Source organism: Dama dama, chromosome 11, assembly GCF_033118175.1.
Source record: "Dama dama isolate Ldn47 chromosome 11, ASM3311817v1, whole genome shotgun sequence".
NCBI classification, from domain to species: domain Eukaryota; kingdom Metazoa; phylum Chordata; class Mammalia; order Artiodactyla; family Cervidae; genus Dama; species Dama dama.
Window position 1 is genome coordinate 79,079,222 of NC_083691.1, and position 17,725 is coordinate 79,096,946.

General features: G+C 54.9%; 1 protein-coding gene across 2 annotated transcripts; it reads right to left on the reverse strand.

The window, feature by feature from the left end:
* Positions 1-6,131: 6,131 nt before the first annotated feature.
* PKDCC (protein kinase domain containing, cytoplasmic) lies at positions 6,132-16,195 on the reverse strand. 2 transcript variants are annotated; one of them, XM_061155532.1, is made up of 7 exons: positions 15,542-16,195; positions 11,323-11,445; positions 10,394-10,578; positions 9,644-9,723; positions 9,309-9,416; positions 7,244-7,417; positions 6,132-7,035 (listed from the first exon to the last, which is right to left on the reverse strand). In XM_061155532.1, the coding sequence occupies exons 1-7, from the start codon at positions 16,178-16,180 to the stop codon at positions 6,950-6,952; spliced, it is 1,395 nt and encodes a 464-aa protein (XP_061011515.1). In that variant the 5' UTR covers positions 16,181-16,195; the 3' UTR covers positions 6,132-6,949. The 2 variants fall into 2 exon arrangements, with proteins under 2 accessions (XP_061011515.1, XP_061011514.1); XM_061155531.1 differs by having other exon boundaries at positions 10,394-10,665.
* Positions 16,196-17,725: the final 1,530 nt, after the last annotated feature.

The following is a 17,725-nucleotide window of genomic DNA, read 5'->3' on the forward strand; positions in this document are numbered from 1 at the left end:
CACCAAAGCCTGTTGAGTCACCATGGGACTGGGGGGAATGTCTGGTGACAAAAGGGACTGACTTACAGATAAGAGGCACAGAGTAAGGATAAGGTTTTCTGTGGGTGGGAAAGTGTTAACAGTGGGGCTCTTGGTAGGGAATTGATGCTCCTGGGGGACCAGGTTAACTTGCCCTTAGTAGTAAGACATGTGACCATCAAGTCCTTTGCTTTCACAAGCCACATGTGGAAACTGGTCTCTTTGCTCTAGAGTCCCAGCTCATATATTGTTCTGCTGAATTTGTCCATCTTTGTGACATCTCTAGTGACATTGTAAGCTCCTAGAAGGTAGGGGATATATTTGATATTTTAATATTCATTACAGTGACTAGCACTCAAGAAATATTTTGTGGCCTGATCCCCTGAGAGGAGAGTGACTGTGCATTGAAATCCCCTGGCTTGCCTGAGACCCGAGCTCTTCTGTGTAGGCAAATATCAGCTAAAGGCTGTGAGCTGTGCGCAGATCAGGAGACCCTGCATGGTCCAAGATGTTCATCATGGGCAAGGGTACATTGAATAAAACATTAAGTGAAACATAACTCAAATTTCCCTTTGTTTTTATTAGGAATGGCACAGAGAGTACACATAAAAGTATATTTCAGTTTAGAGAAAAGAATATAAAGTGTACTTTTGAGGGTGACAGATTCAAAGCTTTCAGTGACAGCCTAAATAAGGGTTTTGGGTCAACTCTAATTCAGTGCTTCTTAACCTATGTCTCATTACTGCACTCCCAGTTATCTCCCCCCTGACAATACTCTTGTGGATACTTTTTGCTAAATACTACCACCCCATGGAATTTTAACAGCACAGTTACATCTCATGTCTGTTTGTGTACTGTGGCCCTTTGGAGGGCCACAAACTATTGTGATTTCTAAGATTGTTTTGCTGTTGTTAGCTAAATGTGGTATTGGAGGAGACTCTTGAGAGTCCCTTGGACTGCAAGGAGATCCAACCAGTCCATCCTAAAGGAGATCAGTCCTGAATATTCACTGGAAGGACTGATGCTGAGGCTGAAACTCCAATACTTTGGCCACCTGATGTGAAGAACTGACTCATTTGAAAAGACCTTGATGCTGGGAAGGATTGAAAGCAGGAGGAGAAGGGGATGAGAGAGGATGAGCTGGTTGGATGGTATCACCGACTCAATGGACGTGAGTTTGACGGGAGTTGGTGATGGACAGGAAGGCCTGGCATGCTGCAGTCCATGGGGTTGCAAAGAGTCGGACATGACTGAGCGACTGAACTGAATTGAACTGAAGGGCAACATATTTTTTTTTCACCTTTTTTTTTTTTAATTGTGGTGTAATTGCTTTACAATGTTGTGTTAGTTTCTGTTGTACAGCAAAATGAATATCAGTTATGCCTATACACTTGTCCACTCTTTTTCAGATTTCCTTCCCAGTTAGGTCACCACAGTTAGTAGAGTCCCCTGTACTATACAGGTTCTCATTAGTTATCTATTTTTTATACAGTAGTGCATATATGTCAATCCCAATCTCCCAGTTCATCCCACTCCCCTTCCCCCCCTTGACAACCCAAGTTTATTTTCTACATCTGTGACTCTATTTCGGCTTTGCAAATAAGTTCATCTGTACCATTTTTCTAGAGTCTACGTATAAGCAATAGTATATGATATCCGTCTTTCTCTTTCTGACTTACTTAATTCTGTATGACAGTCTCTAGGTCTCTTTAAATTTCATTATTTTGTTCCTTTTTATGGCTGAGTAGTATTCCATTGGATATATTAATATGTACAATATCTAGGATTTTTTTCATCTCCCAAGAACCAAGTTTTGTCTTCTTGGGGACGATGGTGCCCCTGATGAGAATGTATGCTGAAGAGGACTCTTGGAAGGTTTGGGCCTGTTATTCAAAGAGAACAATAAAGAGCTGGATATCTGAGAATGGATTTGGGAGGAAAAAAGAAAAGTCTTCTCTTGCCCTCCCCCTCAAGCCAAACAGAAGCTCAAACAGGAAGTCAGACACTGCGCTGGGTGTATTACTCTGGCCCTCCCAATCAGCTCTCTCCTCTTCTTCCCCCTGCTGCGTGACGATTACAGACCTCACATCAGGCTCGCTCTGGCTTCAAGGTAGGTTTGGTGATGGAGAGCTGGGAAGGAGATGGAGGAGTTGGGGGGGAGAGGATGAAGAATGAGGGGAGACTGGGGCCCTCTTTGTGAGGTCATCGTGTCTGGTGGTGTTCTGTGGTCACTTGAGTCCTCCTGGGTTCTCCCGGGCTCTGATAGCAGATACTACTCCTTCCCTTGGGTAGAGTCCGTAACAGCTCTACTGCTACTAGTTCCAGGTTATTGCACCATCCCCATGGGGTTCCTTTGTACCCACACATTTGTAAAAATATCCAACATTCCTGGTGCTCTCTGTTTCCTGTTGGGACCCTGAATGATTGACATGGGGTGGGAGAGGGGAGATCTTGTCACTGCAACTCAGGAGAGACTCCTGGAGCTGGAAGGAGGCCAGTGGAGGGCAGGTGAGAGGCTGTGGGGGGCTGGGTAGGATGGGGCAGGAGGACGAGGGGTCGCTGTCCTGAAAACCAAAGCTGAAAGGGGCCTTGATCTGGTTTCTGGAATGAGGTGGAAAATGAACTTCTCCCTACATGGTCATCAGAGATCCACTAGGGCTTGAGAGGTGATTTTGAGAAGTATCCTGGTCCGTCTTCTTCACACAGTTGGCACTAATGCAGCTCTTTCTCCACTCAAGCGGGTAGCACTGGCTTAGATTCACAGAGAGGTGAACAAGGGAAATTAAAATACTGCATGACAGGCCTCAAAGGAGTACTTTAAAAGTGCCCAGGCCTGGGACTTCGCTGGTGGTCCAGTGGTTAAGAATCTGTGTTCCAATGCAGGGGACATGGGTTCCATCGCTGTTGGGGAACTAGGATCCCACATGCCCTTAGATGGGCACCTAAGCCCATGTGCTACAAAGGAATGAGGCCAGAGAGGAGGACCAGGTCTCCTTAAATTACTCTTTGGGTTTCTCATCAAAGGTAGAGTGTAAGTCTGGAAATTCCCAAGGGAAGAGGCAGATCATTGATCTCTTGGGTTCAAGGTGGCTCTGCGCTCCTGGGTGAGACAGTGGTAGAGGGGAAGGATCATACAGTTTCAGAAGTGACCACCTAGGCTTGAATTCCAGCTCCTCATCTCTCTGGGACATCACTGGTCTCACAGGTGCCATGAGGATTAGACCAGAAGGTACATGTAAAGACAGCGGGGCCCCTCTTTCAGGCCAACTGAGTAGTCCCGTGTTCAAAGCCCACCAAGCTTCTTCCCAGCTCTTCACTGGCACCAAGGGGCAACCAAGCCTCCCAAATTCTAGTTTCCAGAAGCCACAGAGTGAAAGAAGCTGTCGTCATGGACAGGGGTGGGTGGGCACATTATCCTGTGCCTCCTAATCCCATTTTCTGCTTTCATGTTAATCCTCTTCCCGCTTCTGTCTGCCACACACTCAGCATCCAGGGCACTGACCCGGGGAGCCTGGCTCCACCTCCTCCAGCGTTCCCTGGTGGAGGTGGAGGGTTGGGGGACAGTCCGGGTATGCCTGGGTCCACCCCAGCTGAGCTGGATCCTCTTGTATGGCAGGCCATGGAAGAACACGGAGGGTTCAACACACTCATATCAGTAACAATGACAATATCAGTCAGTGTTTCTTAAGCAGTGTGTGCTGACTCTAGTTAAGAGTTTTCTGTACTTAATTTCATTCAATGCCAGTAACACTGCTATGAAGTGGGTATCATAAATCTGAAATTTGCAGATAAGGAGATGGAGGCTTGGAGAGTCGTCACAGCCCAGACCACACAGTGAGCAGAGAGAAAGACTGGCCAGAGTTCCTCCAGAGCCTCCTGGGGGCCTTGTGGCATCATGGGCCCTCTGATGTTTTTCCTACTCCGCCAGCCCTGGGAAAGACCCCCCTCCTTCCTCTGGGACCAACACCTGAGGCTTCGTTGGACGAATGCATTTCTTCCATGTGCTGGGTCTTGGTGTCACTGGCTGTGCAGAGGAGAGGACAGAACATAGACTTCGGGGCGGAAAGCTATGGATCTGGCTTCTGCAGGAAGGGGATGAGATGTTCCAGGAACTGAACTTCTTCCAGGCTCACAGGTGGCTACATGGAAAAGGCCGTGGGGGGAGGGACGATTTGGCTGTCAGTTTTCACTCACTACCCTCTTCAACCCTAGCTGCAAACGCTGCTTTCTATTCTGCAGGACTGAGTCTGACCATTTTTGCCCCCCAGATACGGGTTTGGAGTTAAGGCTCACTCACTGAGGGAAAAGCTGTTTGCTAAGCCTTTAGCCACCTGCAGGTGAGTCTTTCGGAAAAGGTTTTACGCCCTTTGGACCTCCATCTGAGTCTGGCATCACTCAGAGTATGGGCTCCCTGACTCTAACTTCATTCTTCTCCCAGGACAGGCTTGGAAGGTTGGCCTAGGTTTGAATGCCTCCTAAATCCCTTTGCAGCTGTGACCTGGGCTTCAGTTTTCAGGTCTGTAAAACTGGAATGATAATCGTGGCTTGCCAACGCCAAAGCCTGTCCCTCCCCACAGGCCAGTGAACTCCTCATCTGGAAACTTCTAGAAGCCCAGAAGGCAGTGCTGGGTTAATCTTCAGGCTTCTTTCCTCAGTTCCTGAGCCCTGTGGGCCTCTCTGCTGACTGTCACCATGGTCTTTGCTTCCCTGTGGATGGCACAGACCCTGCAGACCTTGCTGCCTCAGCCCGGTGGGACCTCCTTGGGCCCAGCATGGTGGTGTGGTTCTCCCACCATCAGAGCTCCACAGATTGGTGGGCAGTTGGGGAACAACAGAGGGCAGTGTAAACTCTAACACTGGCTGGCACAGGGCAGGCTACACGTGTGGCAGCACATGAATTCAGCTGAGGAAAGGGGTATGGAGGCTGGTGGAAGTCAAACTTCTCCTTGGAGGGGTGCGTCTGAGGGTGATGAATATGGGCAGGACCCAGCTTGGTTGAAGCATGAAGTGAGGTTCTGCGGAGCCTCTGATGCTCCCTACTCTCCACAGTCACTAAGGCTCAGTAACCAGAGGCAGGATGTAGCGTGTGTGAGCTGGGAATGGTGGTGCTGAGTTACAACTTTGAGGGTCTGAGCGGCTCCATAATGAGGACTCCGGGACTAACATCAGCTCCTCAATTACTTAAAACTAAGGGGACAATCTGTGCCTAAGAAATTATGCCAAGCACATCTGGTGAGAAGAAATCAGGTTCTGAGGTAAGGTTTGGTTATTCTTTTTAAAGCCCTCAAAGGCTTGTGCACTTTGAGAATATTCTAGAAGTAGAATGGTGTATAGGAGAGAAGACATGGGATCTCAAGTTAGAAGACTTGCATCCAGAGAATTCATTGGTGGTCCAGCGGTTTACACTCCATGCTTCCACAGCAAGAGACACAGGTTCAGTACCTGGTCAGGGAACTAAGATCCCACAGGCTGCATGGTACAGCCAAAAGATAAAGAAAAATTAAGTCAAACAAAACAGAATCACACAGCTTTAAAAAATAATTACTATTAAAAAAAAGATGACTTGTATCCATGCTGGGGCTCTCTCTGGCCTCAGTGTGATCTTGAACCTTTTCACTCTGGGCCTCCATGGACTTGGGCCTTGCCCTGTTAGACCCTCCCTCTCAAAACCCACGAAGAAGAGGCTGGGCTTTCCATGGACTTTGCTGTCTCCCCACCTTCCACATATTTATTTCTTGCTCAAAGAAAAGAAAAGAAAGGCTCTGAAAAAGAAAAGTGTGCATTACCATGTGCTGATAATGGCCAGGACCAACCCCTCCACCAAGGCAAAGCCAACCAGACTGGAGACTGTCCAGGGTCCCCTGGCACGGCTGACGTTAAAATTTTAACTTTGTTAGGGGAAGGGGTTCCACACGTCTTTGGTCAGGACAAGGACGTGGAGGACGAAAGAGGGGGATGGAAGCCATGGAAGCAGGGCTTGAAAATACATTTTGCAAACTTCAGTGTCTGCCATGGAGATTTCACTTCTTTGTCACACACCACTCCTCCCCCAACTCCCAGACACACACCAGGGACATAACTGAGCACAAGTAAGTCAGGCCAAGAAACTGTGGCTGGGGAGATCAGTCGTTGCCGTGAAATGTCATTTTATTAATCGATTTTATTTTTTTTACAAAAATAAACATTTTAATGAACGAGAAGTACAAAAGCTTCTGGATATACAAACTCCAGGATGGGGGAGAGGCTGGTTTTGGCTGCTTTGCGGCTTTCACTGAAAGCAAATGAGGCAGAAAGGCCCCGGCCCCACCCCCGCCCCAGGTCCTGGCTCAAACTGCTACCTGCTCCTCAACCCACGACTTGGCTCATACCTGTGTGCTCCTCTGTCTGTGCCCCTGGGCTGGCTGGCAGGCGCCCCCTGTTGGGTTCCCAGAGGCAGCTGCCCTGGGGCACAGAATCGCCCACATCTTGGAGCATCCCTTCAAGTCTCCGCTCAGGAGCTTGGCTAAGACAATGCTCCATGACCGATTGTCCCCTCGCGGCCCCTGCTGGGCCATGGCACATGCAGCAGCAGGGGCTCTGGCTACATTCTCACACTACAAACACAGTGATGGGGCTGCCCATGGAACTGTCCCCATTGAGGGGCAGAGCCCCCAGTGGGGAGACCAGCCTGAGCCCCGCTGGCAGCCGAGACGGTGAGAGGGGCAGTCGGCTCCCTCCCCCCGATTCCTGGCCCTGGAGCCAGCAGTCCCAGACCTAGACTGGTAAACTCACATTTTTAACATTTGGCATTATTGCACGTTGTCCTGGTGACCTCGGTCTGTCTGGGCTGTCAGCTTGGTCTGCAGGGGTGCCCACGTGACATGCAGTGCTGCTAGGGCAAGTCACGGGCAAGCCCAGCTGGCGGGGATGGTCAGCGGAGCCTGCAGATGGCTCAGCCAGAGGCCCTCACATATGTGGTCTTGCTGGGATCAGGGACCACGTGGCTCCATCCTGTCTTGAAAAAGACCAGTTGCCGACCTGGAGGCAGGAGTGAGAGGTAACAGGACTGGATGTTTCTCTCCCTGGAGGCAGGGCCACTCTCCCTAACACAAGGACACTTGTGTCTCATCCCCTCAGCCTTGTCTTCTCATTGTTTCTGGCTTCTGATGGGGACCCACCACTACCCGTCAGTCTCTTCTGGGGAGTCTGGTCACCTCCCGCAGGATGTCCTTTCCCGCTGGCTCACCTGTCCAGGTGGTCTGGTTGGTGACCACAAAGGCCTGGCACTGGGCGTGGTTCTCACAGATGTCCACGGCCTCGGCCAGGTTGAACACTGAGAGGAGGCAGCCTCCGTGGTGGTAGGATGGCCAGCATCGGTAGTCCTCCTGGGAGATAGTACTGTCGGGGAGGCGCTGGTACTCTGTGGGTTGGAGACAGAGCTCAAGTGAGAACTCCGTGTGACCAGGGGTGAGGGCTGGGACCACTTTCCTTAAAGGGCTAGGAGACCCATTTCTTAGATGTAGTCTAAAACCCAGCCCAGTCTTCCTAGCACGGAGATGCAGGCAGCTACCACTGTGGAACTGGGATGACTACTCAGGAAAGGCAAAGCTCAGGTTACCTTTTGGGAGATACATATCTCCCAAATCTAAGGGCACACAAGTGATTTAGGCTGCGTGTGATGGCGGGCACATGTGTGGGACGAACGCACACACACAGAGCTATTGGTTGACCAGGCTGGTTGCTGAGCTTGGAACATTTTAGACATTTAAAACTGGGCTTCCCAAACTTCAGTGTACATGTGAATCTTCAGGAATCTTATGAAAATGCAGATTCTGATTCTGAAGGTCTGGGGTGGGGACGGGGAACTGGCATTTCCAACCAGCTTCGGGCACTGCTGGTCTGCAGACCACACTTCGAGGAGCAAGAGTTTCCAGCTGCCCTTGGTCCCATTTCCTTCTGGCCTTGGGGAGAGAGGTTAGGCCAGCTCCTTGGGTATTGGGGGTCAGTCTCGAGTTTTTGAAGTTCAGAGGCATGCAGATGAATGTAAAACACAAAGAATTACCATTTGGGAATCCACAACTTGAGTGTTTGGGGCAGAGGCTGGAGGAAGAATATGAAATCTTCCCATTTCACAGAAAGAGCCCCCAGAGGCTCTGAAAACTCCTCAATCCGGAAGCTGCTTCGCTGCAGGCCTCCTGTTCACCCGAGTCTTTCCTGCTGCCTGGGGAGCCCCAGCTCCAGACTGATAATGCAGAAGCCCTGGGCCTTGGCCACCCCGCCTTCCTGCCTCCTTCTTCTACAGGGACTAGACCAAAGTCCAGGGCAGGCTGTGATTTATAACCCCATAAACAGCGTCCTCAGGGACAGAGCCAGCCATTGTTCACCTCGTTAAACTTTATTTACAGGGCTAACGAGGGCTCCCCCACCCCTAAGACTGGCCAGAGCTCCTTGAATACGGAGGCTGCCCATCCCTCGCCCCCTGCCAACCATGCTAAACCCCAGGGCCTCAGCGGAGGGACTGCGCAGCCTGCAAGTCATGACTGGAATTCTCTCTCTGCTCAGGGGCTTCTTAACTGGTATCAGGTAGAGACCTCTCCACCTCCAGCCCTCCTCCTAGCCCCAGAAGGGTGAGGAAGGAAAGAGAAGTGAACATAGACTGTGTTCCAGTTGTGTAAGAGGAAACGAGTTAACTGCTTTCACACGTTTCACCTATCATTTACTCCCTGTTTCACCTATCATTTACTTCCTGGAAGAATTTTGTGAGGCAGGTAATACTGAACCCAATTCACAGATGAGGAAAGTGAGGCTCAAGGTGTGAGTAACTTGCTGAAAGTACATACAATACAGAATGAGCTTTGCAGCCACCCAGAGAAGGGGTGTCAGAGCCCAACCCCAGTTCAAGGCAGAATTATAGTTATTCCTGGGCATCCCTGGTGGCTCAGATGGTAAAGAATCTGCCTGCAATGCGGAAGACCAAGGTTTGACCCCTGGGTTGGGAAGAGCCCCCGGAGAAGGAAATGGCAACTCACTCCAGTATTCATGCCTGGAGAATCATATGGACAGAGGAGCCTGGTGAGCTACAGTCCACAGGGTTGCAAAGAGTCGGATACTACTGAGTGACCAACACACACACACAGAGTTGTTGTAGCTCAGTCAGACGGAAGATCTCCAAGTGAAGGCCAAGCAGTCTCTCTGCATCACTCCAAGTGAGTCTCAAAGGGAGGTTGAGCCACCTCCCCAACTAGGGGGATCACTCTCCTCGAACCGCTCCCCACCTTCCCTGCCCCTGAATCCCTACAGGGGCCACTCACCGGCTTGGCTGCCCGCGGTGGAGTTCTGCAGATACTGCCCGCTCCGGTACAGGTGCAGCACCTTCTCCAGCTGGGCCAGGGTCTCGTCCACCCCCCAGCTGAGCTCTCCTGCGGAGTGCAGTGTGGCTCTAAGAGGGCACCTGGGGTCCCTCCCCGCCCCCACCCACCCCAACTCTGGGAGCCTGGGCCCTGGATGACCGGAGGACTGGGGCGGGGGTTTGCCAAAGAATCTACTTTGGGAAGTGATGTTTCTGGACTGTGTGCCGTCCTGGGCCATCCTTGTTCCCACGCTTGCTGGAGGTGTGGGGGACAAGGTGATGGGAGGCAGGGCTCACCTGTGGCGTTGACGATGCTGTCCAGCAGGGGCCGGAGGGAAGGCGGGGCACTGTGGGGCAGGAGGTATGTGAAGAAAAACCTGGGGCCGAGAGAAATCAGGGGCTCAGAATCAGCGGGGACATAGCCTTCCTCTACCCCAACTTGGGACAGAACCCCAATCTCACTAGGGAGCCTGATCCCTTGGGCTAACCATCTCACCCATATAGCCCCAGAGGGTGCGTAAGGGTCGATTCAGACTAAGGAGTTAATTCAGCATGTGCCCTGTTGGAGTCTGGGCACATGCTAAGGCCACCAGTAACTTCACACCAAATTGAAGTCTGAGGTATGTTTTCCCCATCCATTCTGGGGACCTGTCCGCCCCTCAGCCCCACATTATCCCCCAGGTTGACCCGTGTCAGAACCAACTTGCACGGCTTGGCTCTATGAGGAGCTTCCACAAGTGAAGGGCCCCGGGAGGAAGGGGCAGGGCCCTCCCACCAGCCCTAGGCTGAGTCTGACACTATTTTAAGAAGCCTCCAGCTGCCACCCCCCCAACCCGGATTCTCCTTGGAGCTGACTATTTTTAGCTTCATGGTCAGGAGCCTGCCTGTTCCCTTCTGGACTGTGGGGGAGCCTTTCCCCGCCCCTGGCACTCCATTGGTCATGGCAGTCTCCTGCCTTGGCTGGTCTCTTGGACCCCATGTGAGCTCCCCTTCCTGCCTTGCCCCCGGGGCCCCTCGCTGGTCCTCCTGAGTCGGGGTGGAGGTCACCTGTAGGCGTTGTAGAGGTTGCGTTTCTCATTCATGGCCTCGCACCAGCCCTGCGCAGAGCAGGGCAGGGTGAAGTTCCTGGCTGGGAACTCGAGTATGCAGTCGGTGTTGCCTGTGCACGGCGTCTCCTCCACACGGGCGTCGTCCAGATCTGTCACCTTCAGCTCCCCGTCCACCAGCACAAACTGTCGGGGGCGGAAGTCCAGCAGAGTGACCGAGCCCAGCGGGGAGTGGGCCAGGTGGTGGAGGAGGCGGCCCAGGCTCAGGCAGATCTGAGGGGCAGACACCGGACTGCTCACTGCTTTTCTCCAGGGAGGGGAGCCGGGGCTCCAGGGTGCCCTCCTCTGAGGCTCTGGACTGAGCTGGGGGCATTTGCCTTTCTCTTAAAAGCTCGAGTGTTCACTAAGGGCTGAGGCCTGGGACCTTACGGAGCAAACCAGTGATTTTCTACAACCCCATGGCTGGCCTGACCCTGAGGGTAACAGAGAAAATGGGGAAACAGGCAAGGGAAATTGGGGGACTCCTCCTTGAAGTTGCATCTCAGTGTGGGTTCTGGACAGTGCATGCAAATAGAGGGCAGGCCAAGATGACCTTAAGATATTTCGAGACCTAGGACACTGGCCCTCCTGCAGCCTGGCTGATGGGGGGTGGTGTGTGTGTGTGTGTGTGTGTGTGTGTGTGTGTGTGTGTGTGTGTGTGTGTGTGTGTGTGTGTGTGTGTGTAACAGGAGTACAAAACCAGGATCCTCTCTGCCTTGGTTTCTTTTTTAACCCTTTGGCTGATGGCTGAGTCAACTTCGCGGCATCCTTCCCTCCCTCCGTCCCTCCCTCAGCTGAGGAGGAGTCCAAGTTGCTCTGGAGAGCTGACCTTCTAAGGGAGCACCATCCCAGCCAGGAGCCCAAGGCCGACTGGCCCTCCTCCCTGCTCACTCGGAAGCGATCCTCCCAGGAAGTCTGCAGCAGCTGGATCATCTCCACAGGGGCGCCCAGCTCCGTGATGGTGGTCAGCGTGTCTGGGATGTCCTCACTGTCCTGGTAGCAGTAGCCATAGAGCTGAAAGAGGCCCAGGCGGGTCATGAGGTCACAGGGTGGGGATAGGGACGAGGAAGGGCTGGGTTGTCAGATGCCCCCAGCCTCCCATCCCTAGGTCTCTGCTTCAGCTCAGGCCAGAAGAGAATAGCAACTCTGCCTGGGAAGCCTGCGCTCCAGCCCACTGTTCTAGCAGCCCCTTACCTTTGGCCACTGAGGTAAATGGGCAGGTCTGAGCACCATGTGATAATCATGTGCCAGGCACTGTGCTAAATGTTTTACATGCATAACTCAATTCTTAGAATAACCTAAAAGGGCATAGTTGGTACTATTAGTATCTCCAATTTCCATGTGAGGAAACCAGCTCAGAGAGGTAAAATTACCTCCACAATGTCACACAGCTAAGAAATGCAGGAGCTAGGATTTAAATATATGTCACTCTGATTCCACAGCCTTGTTCTTTCCAAGAGTACCATTTGCTAACTGGCAAACCAACAAATGGTTGTTGTACCTCCTCCCCTGCTCTAATCCTTGTCTTTGCTTCATCATTTCCACTTACAAGCACCTTCATTTTTCCTTTGCTCTGGTTTTTCTGTAGGGAAAGCAATCTCCCTGAGGATTTGTAACAAGTCTTGATCAGTACAAAAAGAATCCAGGGCTCAAACCCTTGGGTGTTCTTTGCATAGTTGGTGGGGGTGAGGGGATGACCCATATCAGCTGGGGTAGTAGTGAGTTCCTGGGGAAGGTCACTGTTCTTTGAGGGCATGGTCACAAGGGCCTTTCCACTCCATAGGATCTGGGGGAGGGACTTTGTACAGCTCAGCTGGCCAGGGGCTTCTGGGAAACACAGCCTGACTTTGTCACCGACACCTAAACCAGGATCCATGGAGAGCCCTGCTTGTTCCCGCCTTTCCCACCTCGCTGCACATCAGCTAAGGGATCAGCCGGTGCTCAAAACACCCAGCACCCTGTGGGGCAGGAACACAAAGGCCAAGTTGTCTGGGCCAGAGTAGGAAGAGAGGAGAGCTGAACGATGGGGGTGGGGGCGGGGTGGATACCAGCAGAGCCAAGCCCCTGGGCTAGATGTCCCTGCAGGCTTTCCCCCTCGCGGTTCCACTCCAGGCCCCTACTCTCCCTTCCATCCCAGTAGGGACCTTTTAGCGCCCCCATCCCTAGAGCCAGCCGCCTCAGTCCTGCCGGCAAGAGGGAAGGCACATCTCAGATCACTAGGGTGGCAACCTGGGGGATCGGGGGAAATCCCGGGTGCCCTCTTCTCCCCTCCTCTTCTTCCCTCCCCACCCCGCATCAGCCCGGGGAGGCCCCAGATCCCAAAGGGGGCAGCGGTAGGGGGAGGTAAAAGGAGCAGCCCTGGGGCCTGGTTCTCATTTTCTTGCCCAGAGTCTGAGCCTTTGTGGGAAACTTCTGAAGGTTATTAAACACCCGGAGGTCGTTAAATGCGCTGTTAACGAGTTATTAATCAACACCCCTCAGGAAAAAATAAAAAGACACCATTAACCCCCCCAGGAAGCATGAGGCTGAGCATTTCAGGCGCATCTTTTGTTCCTCTGGGAGAAGAAATATACTCTGGCAGGGCCAGAATCAGGGCCCAGGCAGGCCTGGGGCCCCATCTGAGGCCAGAGGCCCCAGAACGACAGAGGTGCAGGGGAGGGGAGACCCTTGTGCCCTTTGACCCTGGGCTATAGAGGCATCTATCACGTGAGGGAGTGTGTGTGTGTGTGTGTGTGTGTGTGTGTGTGTGTGTGTTGTGTGTGTCAGAGCTGGGCTGGGGAGGGGTCACAGAAGATGGATGGAGACATCCCACCCGGGCAGTGCCAGAGACCAGAGCAAGCTCTGGGAAGTGCCCAGTGGGACAAACTGTCCTGGGCCTTTGCTGTTTGAACACCCACGGAGCCAACTCTGGGGCTGCCAGAGAGGGGGAGGGCGCCTCCGGGAGCGGGAAGCACTCTCTGGCTCCTCCCTGGTTCAGCAAACAGTCGAACAATTTTGAAATTTTAAATGATTAAGAGGTATTAACACATTATTTCTAGTTCCCTGCACACCCGAATGGAAGCCTCCTGAGCAAGAAGACCCCCAGGTAGAAGACCCTCTTTGGAGGCAGAGGTGGCACTGCTGAAGAAGCCAGAGGGATACTGGCCTGGGGGTCTGGGGATGAGACCCCTACCAAAGCCATCCCTAAATTCACCCCAAGGTTCCTTTTTCTCCCTGTTAGTAAGGGTAGCTTTTCACCTCTCCCCTGACAGAAAGGACCTGGGACCCTCCCCGTCTTGTAGCACTTGTGTCTTAGGGCAACTCACCCCAATCTCCCACCCTGTAAGAGTCACACAGCCAACCCAGTCTTGGTCTAGAGAGGGACTGAGTGAAAACCAGTTATAATTTTTTTTCTTTGACACCTCCAGCATTGTAGTGGGGGCCTGACATTAAAGTGGAGGACCATTCTGTGATATATATCGGGGTGGTTAGCTGATGCTCGTGTTGAAGTCTGGGTTGGGTAAGAGAGGGCGGGAGGAGTTCCTTAAGAGACAGGAGAGCACAGCAAACCTCCAATCTGTCATAAGGGAGGGGCTTCTTGAGTCAATTAACTAACACTCAATATCCTGCTAACACACTCAAGACCTTCCCCAATGCCTCGGAATCTGACCGACACCCCAGTTTCCAAAAAGTTCCCAGGAGCCCCTGGGAAGGGAAGAGAACTAGATCCTCCCAGTTAGAATGGCCACGTAACCAGCTGCTCACTCCCTGCAGCTCCAGAGTCAGCTATGCCACCAGGCAAGCCACCCACAACTGCTGGCTCTGCCAGGCTTTCTGCAACCAGTTCAGAGCCCAGGTCCCAGTCGATACGTGTCTGATCAGGGCTGGGGTAGCCTGGGAGCCAGCAGTGGTGTCAATAAGCTCTCTGACTTCTCTCTATTATTCTGTAATGCCCAGACCTGGGGTCCATCTCACTCCTGAGGAAAGGAGTAAGGGACTCCTGGGTTCTTGCTCAATTCTCCCAGGTGCAGAAAGGTTCATGTGAGTGGGCTGGGAGGTGGAAGATGTGGGCATGGTTCCTCGGCTGTGGAGCCTGCACACACCCTGTGTTCACTGGGCCAGGAGCAGTCAGGGATTCCCCTCTCCGTCTGCTCAGACATGTGCAAAGAGAACGGTTTGTCTAATCCCAGGATTGACTCAAGGACGGAGGAGAGCTGGGGGAGAGGAGGAAGTGGGTGTGTTAGGGCAGTGCTGGGACTGTGAGAGGCCCACTCTCTCAGTCTAGCCTGGAGGGGACAAGGTGGGGTCTCATCTTTCCTCTCTGCTTCCCAGTGAATGGGAGAGACAGAGTCCCATTTAGTAGGAACCTGGGCATCTGGCCGTCTCAATCCTCCAGTCTCTTGGCCACATTTGCTCAGGTAATGTGACTCTCAGACCCTCAGCCTGTCCCCCGAGCATTGAGCTAGGACCCCAAAAGCTTCCCCAAAGCCTACGTTGAGGTTCAGGGTCTCCTCGAGGAAGGGCCATACATTTTGTGGCCTACTATCCAATCCCCTCCAGTGGCTTCTGGGTGGGGTACCAGATATTCTTGGGGAATCAAGCCTGGTCTTCTAGCTCTTCCCAACCCCATTTGCTGTCCCACTCCACCTTCAGACAAGTCACTGGAAGTTGAGAGAAGTGGGGTTCAGATCCCACCAAGAAAGTAAACGGATCACTGCAGCTGTGCCCCTAACTCAGGGATGAGCTCTGTTCAGCGTCTCAGTCTGGGGTCATTTCCCTGGTGCTCAACACCCCAGCTCCAGCCAGAAGCAGGGTCCTAAGTCCAAACGGACCCCAGTCCCCATCCTGAGTTTGGGAACCCTCTGTCCTGGTCTGTCTTTAAGAGATATGGTGTGGAAGCTGAGGAACCCGGGAGTCTCTCCGGACGGCCACCCAGGAGAAGCAGGGTGGTGTGTGGGGGGGGGGCGGGGGGGAGCTGCCATGGACCGGGTTCTGTCCCCCAGCTTAACCTGGCACAGTCACTGGGGCTCCGCTTCTTTATGTGTAAAAACAAGGGTTCTTTTCTAGCCAGAGTGGCCGGACCTGGGCACGTCCAGCCAGCACCCGCAGCCCCGCACCCGCACCCTCGTACCTGCAGCACGTTGGGGTGCCGCAACCGCTCCAGCAGCACCATCTCTTTGAGCAGCTTATGGGCCGCCAGGCGATAGCAGCCCCTCCGTGCCCCGAACTCGCGCACGCAGCTGCCCAGATCGTGGCCGCTGAAGTCCACCGCCTTGAGCGCCACCGCCGCGCCGCCAGGCAGGCGGACCCGGTACACGGCCTTGGTGTAGCCGGAGCCCAAGTACTGCGCGCCGGACACGTTGCGGAGCGCGGCGCAGCCCAGGCGCGGGCCCGGGCCAGGGGAGCCCGGGCCGGGAGCCGGGGGCCAGCCCGGAGCGCCGTCGGGCAGGGGCCGGGCCCGCGGGGGCCGGGGACGCTGCAGGCCCGGACCGCCCGGAGCCAGGTCCATAAGGCGCCGCCGCTCCGGCCGGCCGGCCCCGGGCCCGGGGCCCCCGCGGGAATAGCGCTGCACCTCCTCGTAGCGCGCTCGAATCTGCCGGGCCAGCTCCCCGCGGCCCCCGCGACGGCCCGGGCCCGGGGCTGGCGAGGGCCCGGGGGACTGGCCGGGCCGTGGAGGCTCCGAGCCCGGTGCGAAGAGCACGTTGAGGACCGAGCCTAGCAGGAAGGAGGCGCAGAAACCCGCGGCCACCGCCGCCCGCCGGCGCCGCATCGCTCCCCTCCCCCAGGCCGGCCGGCCCCGCGCGGCTCCCCGGCCGCGGCCCCGGGAGGCTCAGGCTCCGAGGCGGCTCCGCTCTGCGCTCCGCCGGCCCCCTGCCCAGCCCACGCGCATGGCCCCGGCGGCCCCGACCCCGGCCCCGGCCCCTCGCGGGCGGCACATCGGCCTGACACTTGCCTCCCTCTCGCCCTGCCCCCGCCGCTTATAAGGCCCGGAGCCGCCCCCGCCCCCGCCCCCTCCGCCTCCGCCTCCCAGCTCCCGGCCCGAGCCCGTCCTCGGCGCCGCCCCCTCCGGCCGGCCCGGCCTTCCCCGCTGACTGACAGCGGGACCTCCTCCCGCGGCCGTCCCGGCCTGAGAAGCGGCTCGGAGGCGGCTCCGGCCCTGCCCAGCGCGCGGCCCGGGATCGCCGGCCGGGGGAGCAAGGGAGGGGGCGGCGGCGGCCCGGAACGAGCCGGGGGGATCGGACCCAGAGCGAGGGCGGATAACGGGGCCGGGGCGGCCAGATAACGGGCCCGGGAGGCGGTCAACTGAGCCGGCGGGGCAGGGTGGGGGAGCAGACGGAGGGGCGAGGCCGGCGGGTAACGGGTTCCGGAAGGGACGAGCAGCTGGGTCCGGGGTGCGCCCTCCCTGGAACCCGGGGCCGTGGGGCTCGCTGGGCGCGGGGAAGGGGCGTGGGGCCCGCCTCACGCGGGGGGCGCTGCTCATCGCTTAGTCGCGGATTTGGGGGCCAGGGATGGGGAGGCGGGCGCTCAGGGGCTGGCACCTGCGAGCGCCCGTAGGATGGGAACTCTGGGATCCGAAGAAAAATCATGAGATGCCCTCTTCCATCTCCCCTACCAAGCTTTTCTGATTTTCCTTGTCCCTAAAGCCCCACATCGAACCCCTGCCCCGGGGATTCCCGCAGACAGACGTTAGCCGCGGATCACGAACTTTATTCGGGCTAGTAATTTGTACAAAGAGCACTTGTACCACAGACATGCGTGGTCCTGATTGTCTCTGGAGCGTGTTGCATTAGTGTGTCTGAAGGGGCCACTGTGTCGGAGGAAGGGAGTGTGTTCCATGTGTGTAAGTAGGTGCTGACTCCAGCAGAACTTCTGGTCCCTCCTCCTCCCTCCCTGATTGCATCATTAGCGCTAATTGAGGAGCTTTCACACGCCAGTGCATTAGTTGTTTGGAGTGAGCTCCCCCGTCCTGGGAGAGATAAGCCGCCGCCCCTCCCCCTCGCAGCCCTCCGCTTCTTCAGCGCCCTGAAACTGTCCACCTAGATCCCCCCACCCTTCTTGGGCACCTTCCTGCCCCCTGGTCCGTTCCTAATTTCTTTCTTCTTCGCAGTGTCAGAGATTAGCTCGAGAGGAGGCAGGAGGAGGTGGAGGGCCTAGAAAATCTTTCCTCCAGGAGGGTGAATAGTTCTGAATGCAATCTGTGTGATGAGAAAGACAGAAATCTCTGGCCGGTTCTTGTGGACCTGGAAGGGCAGGCGACAGCTCTGAATCTTCCATCACCAGCCTGTGATCCCACTGATGTAGGGGTAATCCGCCC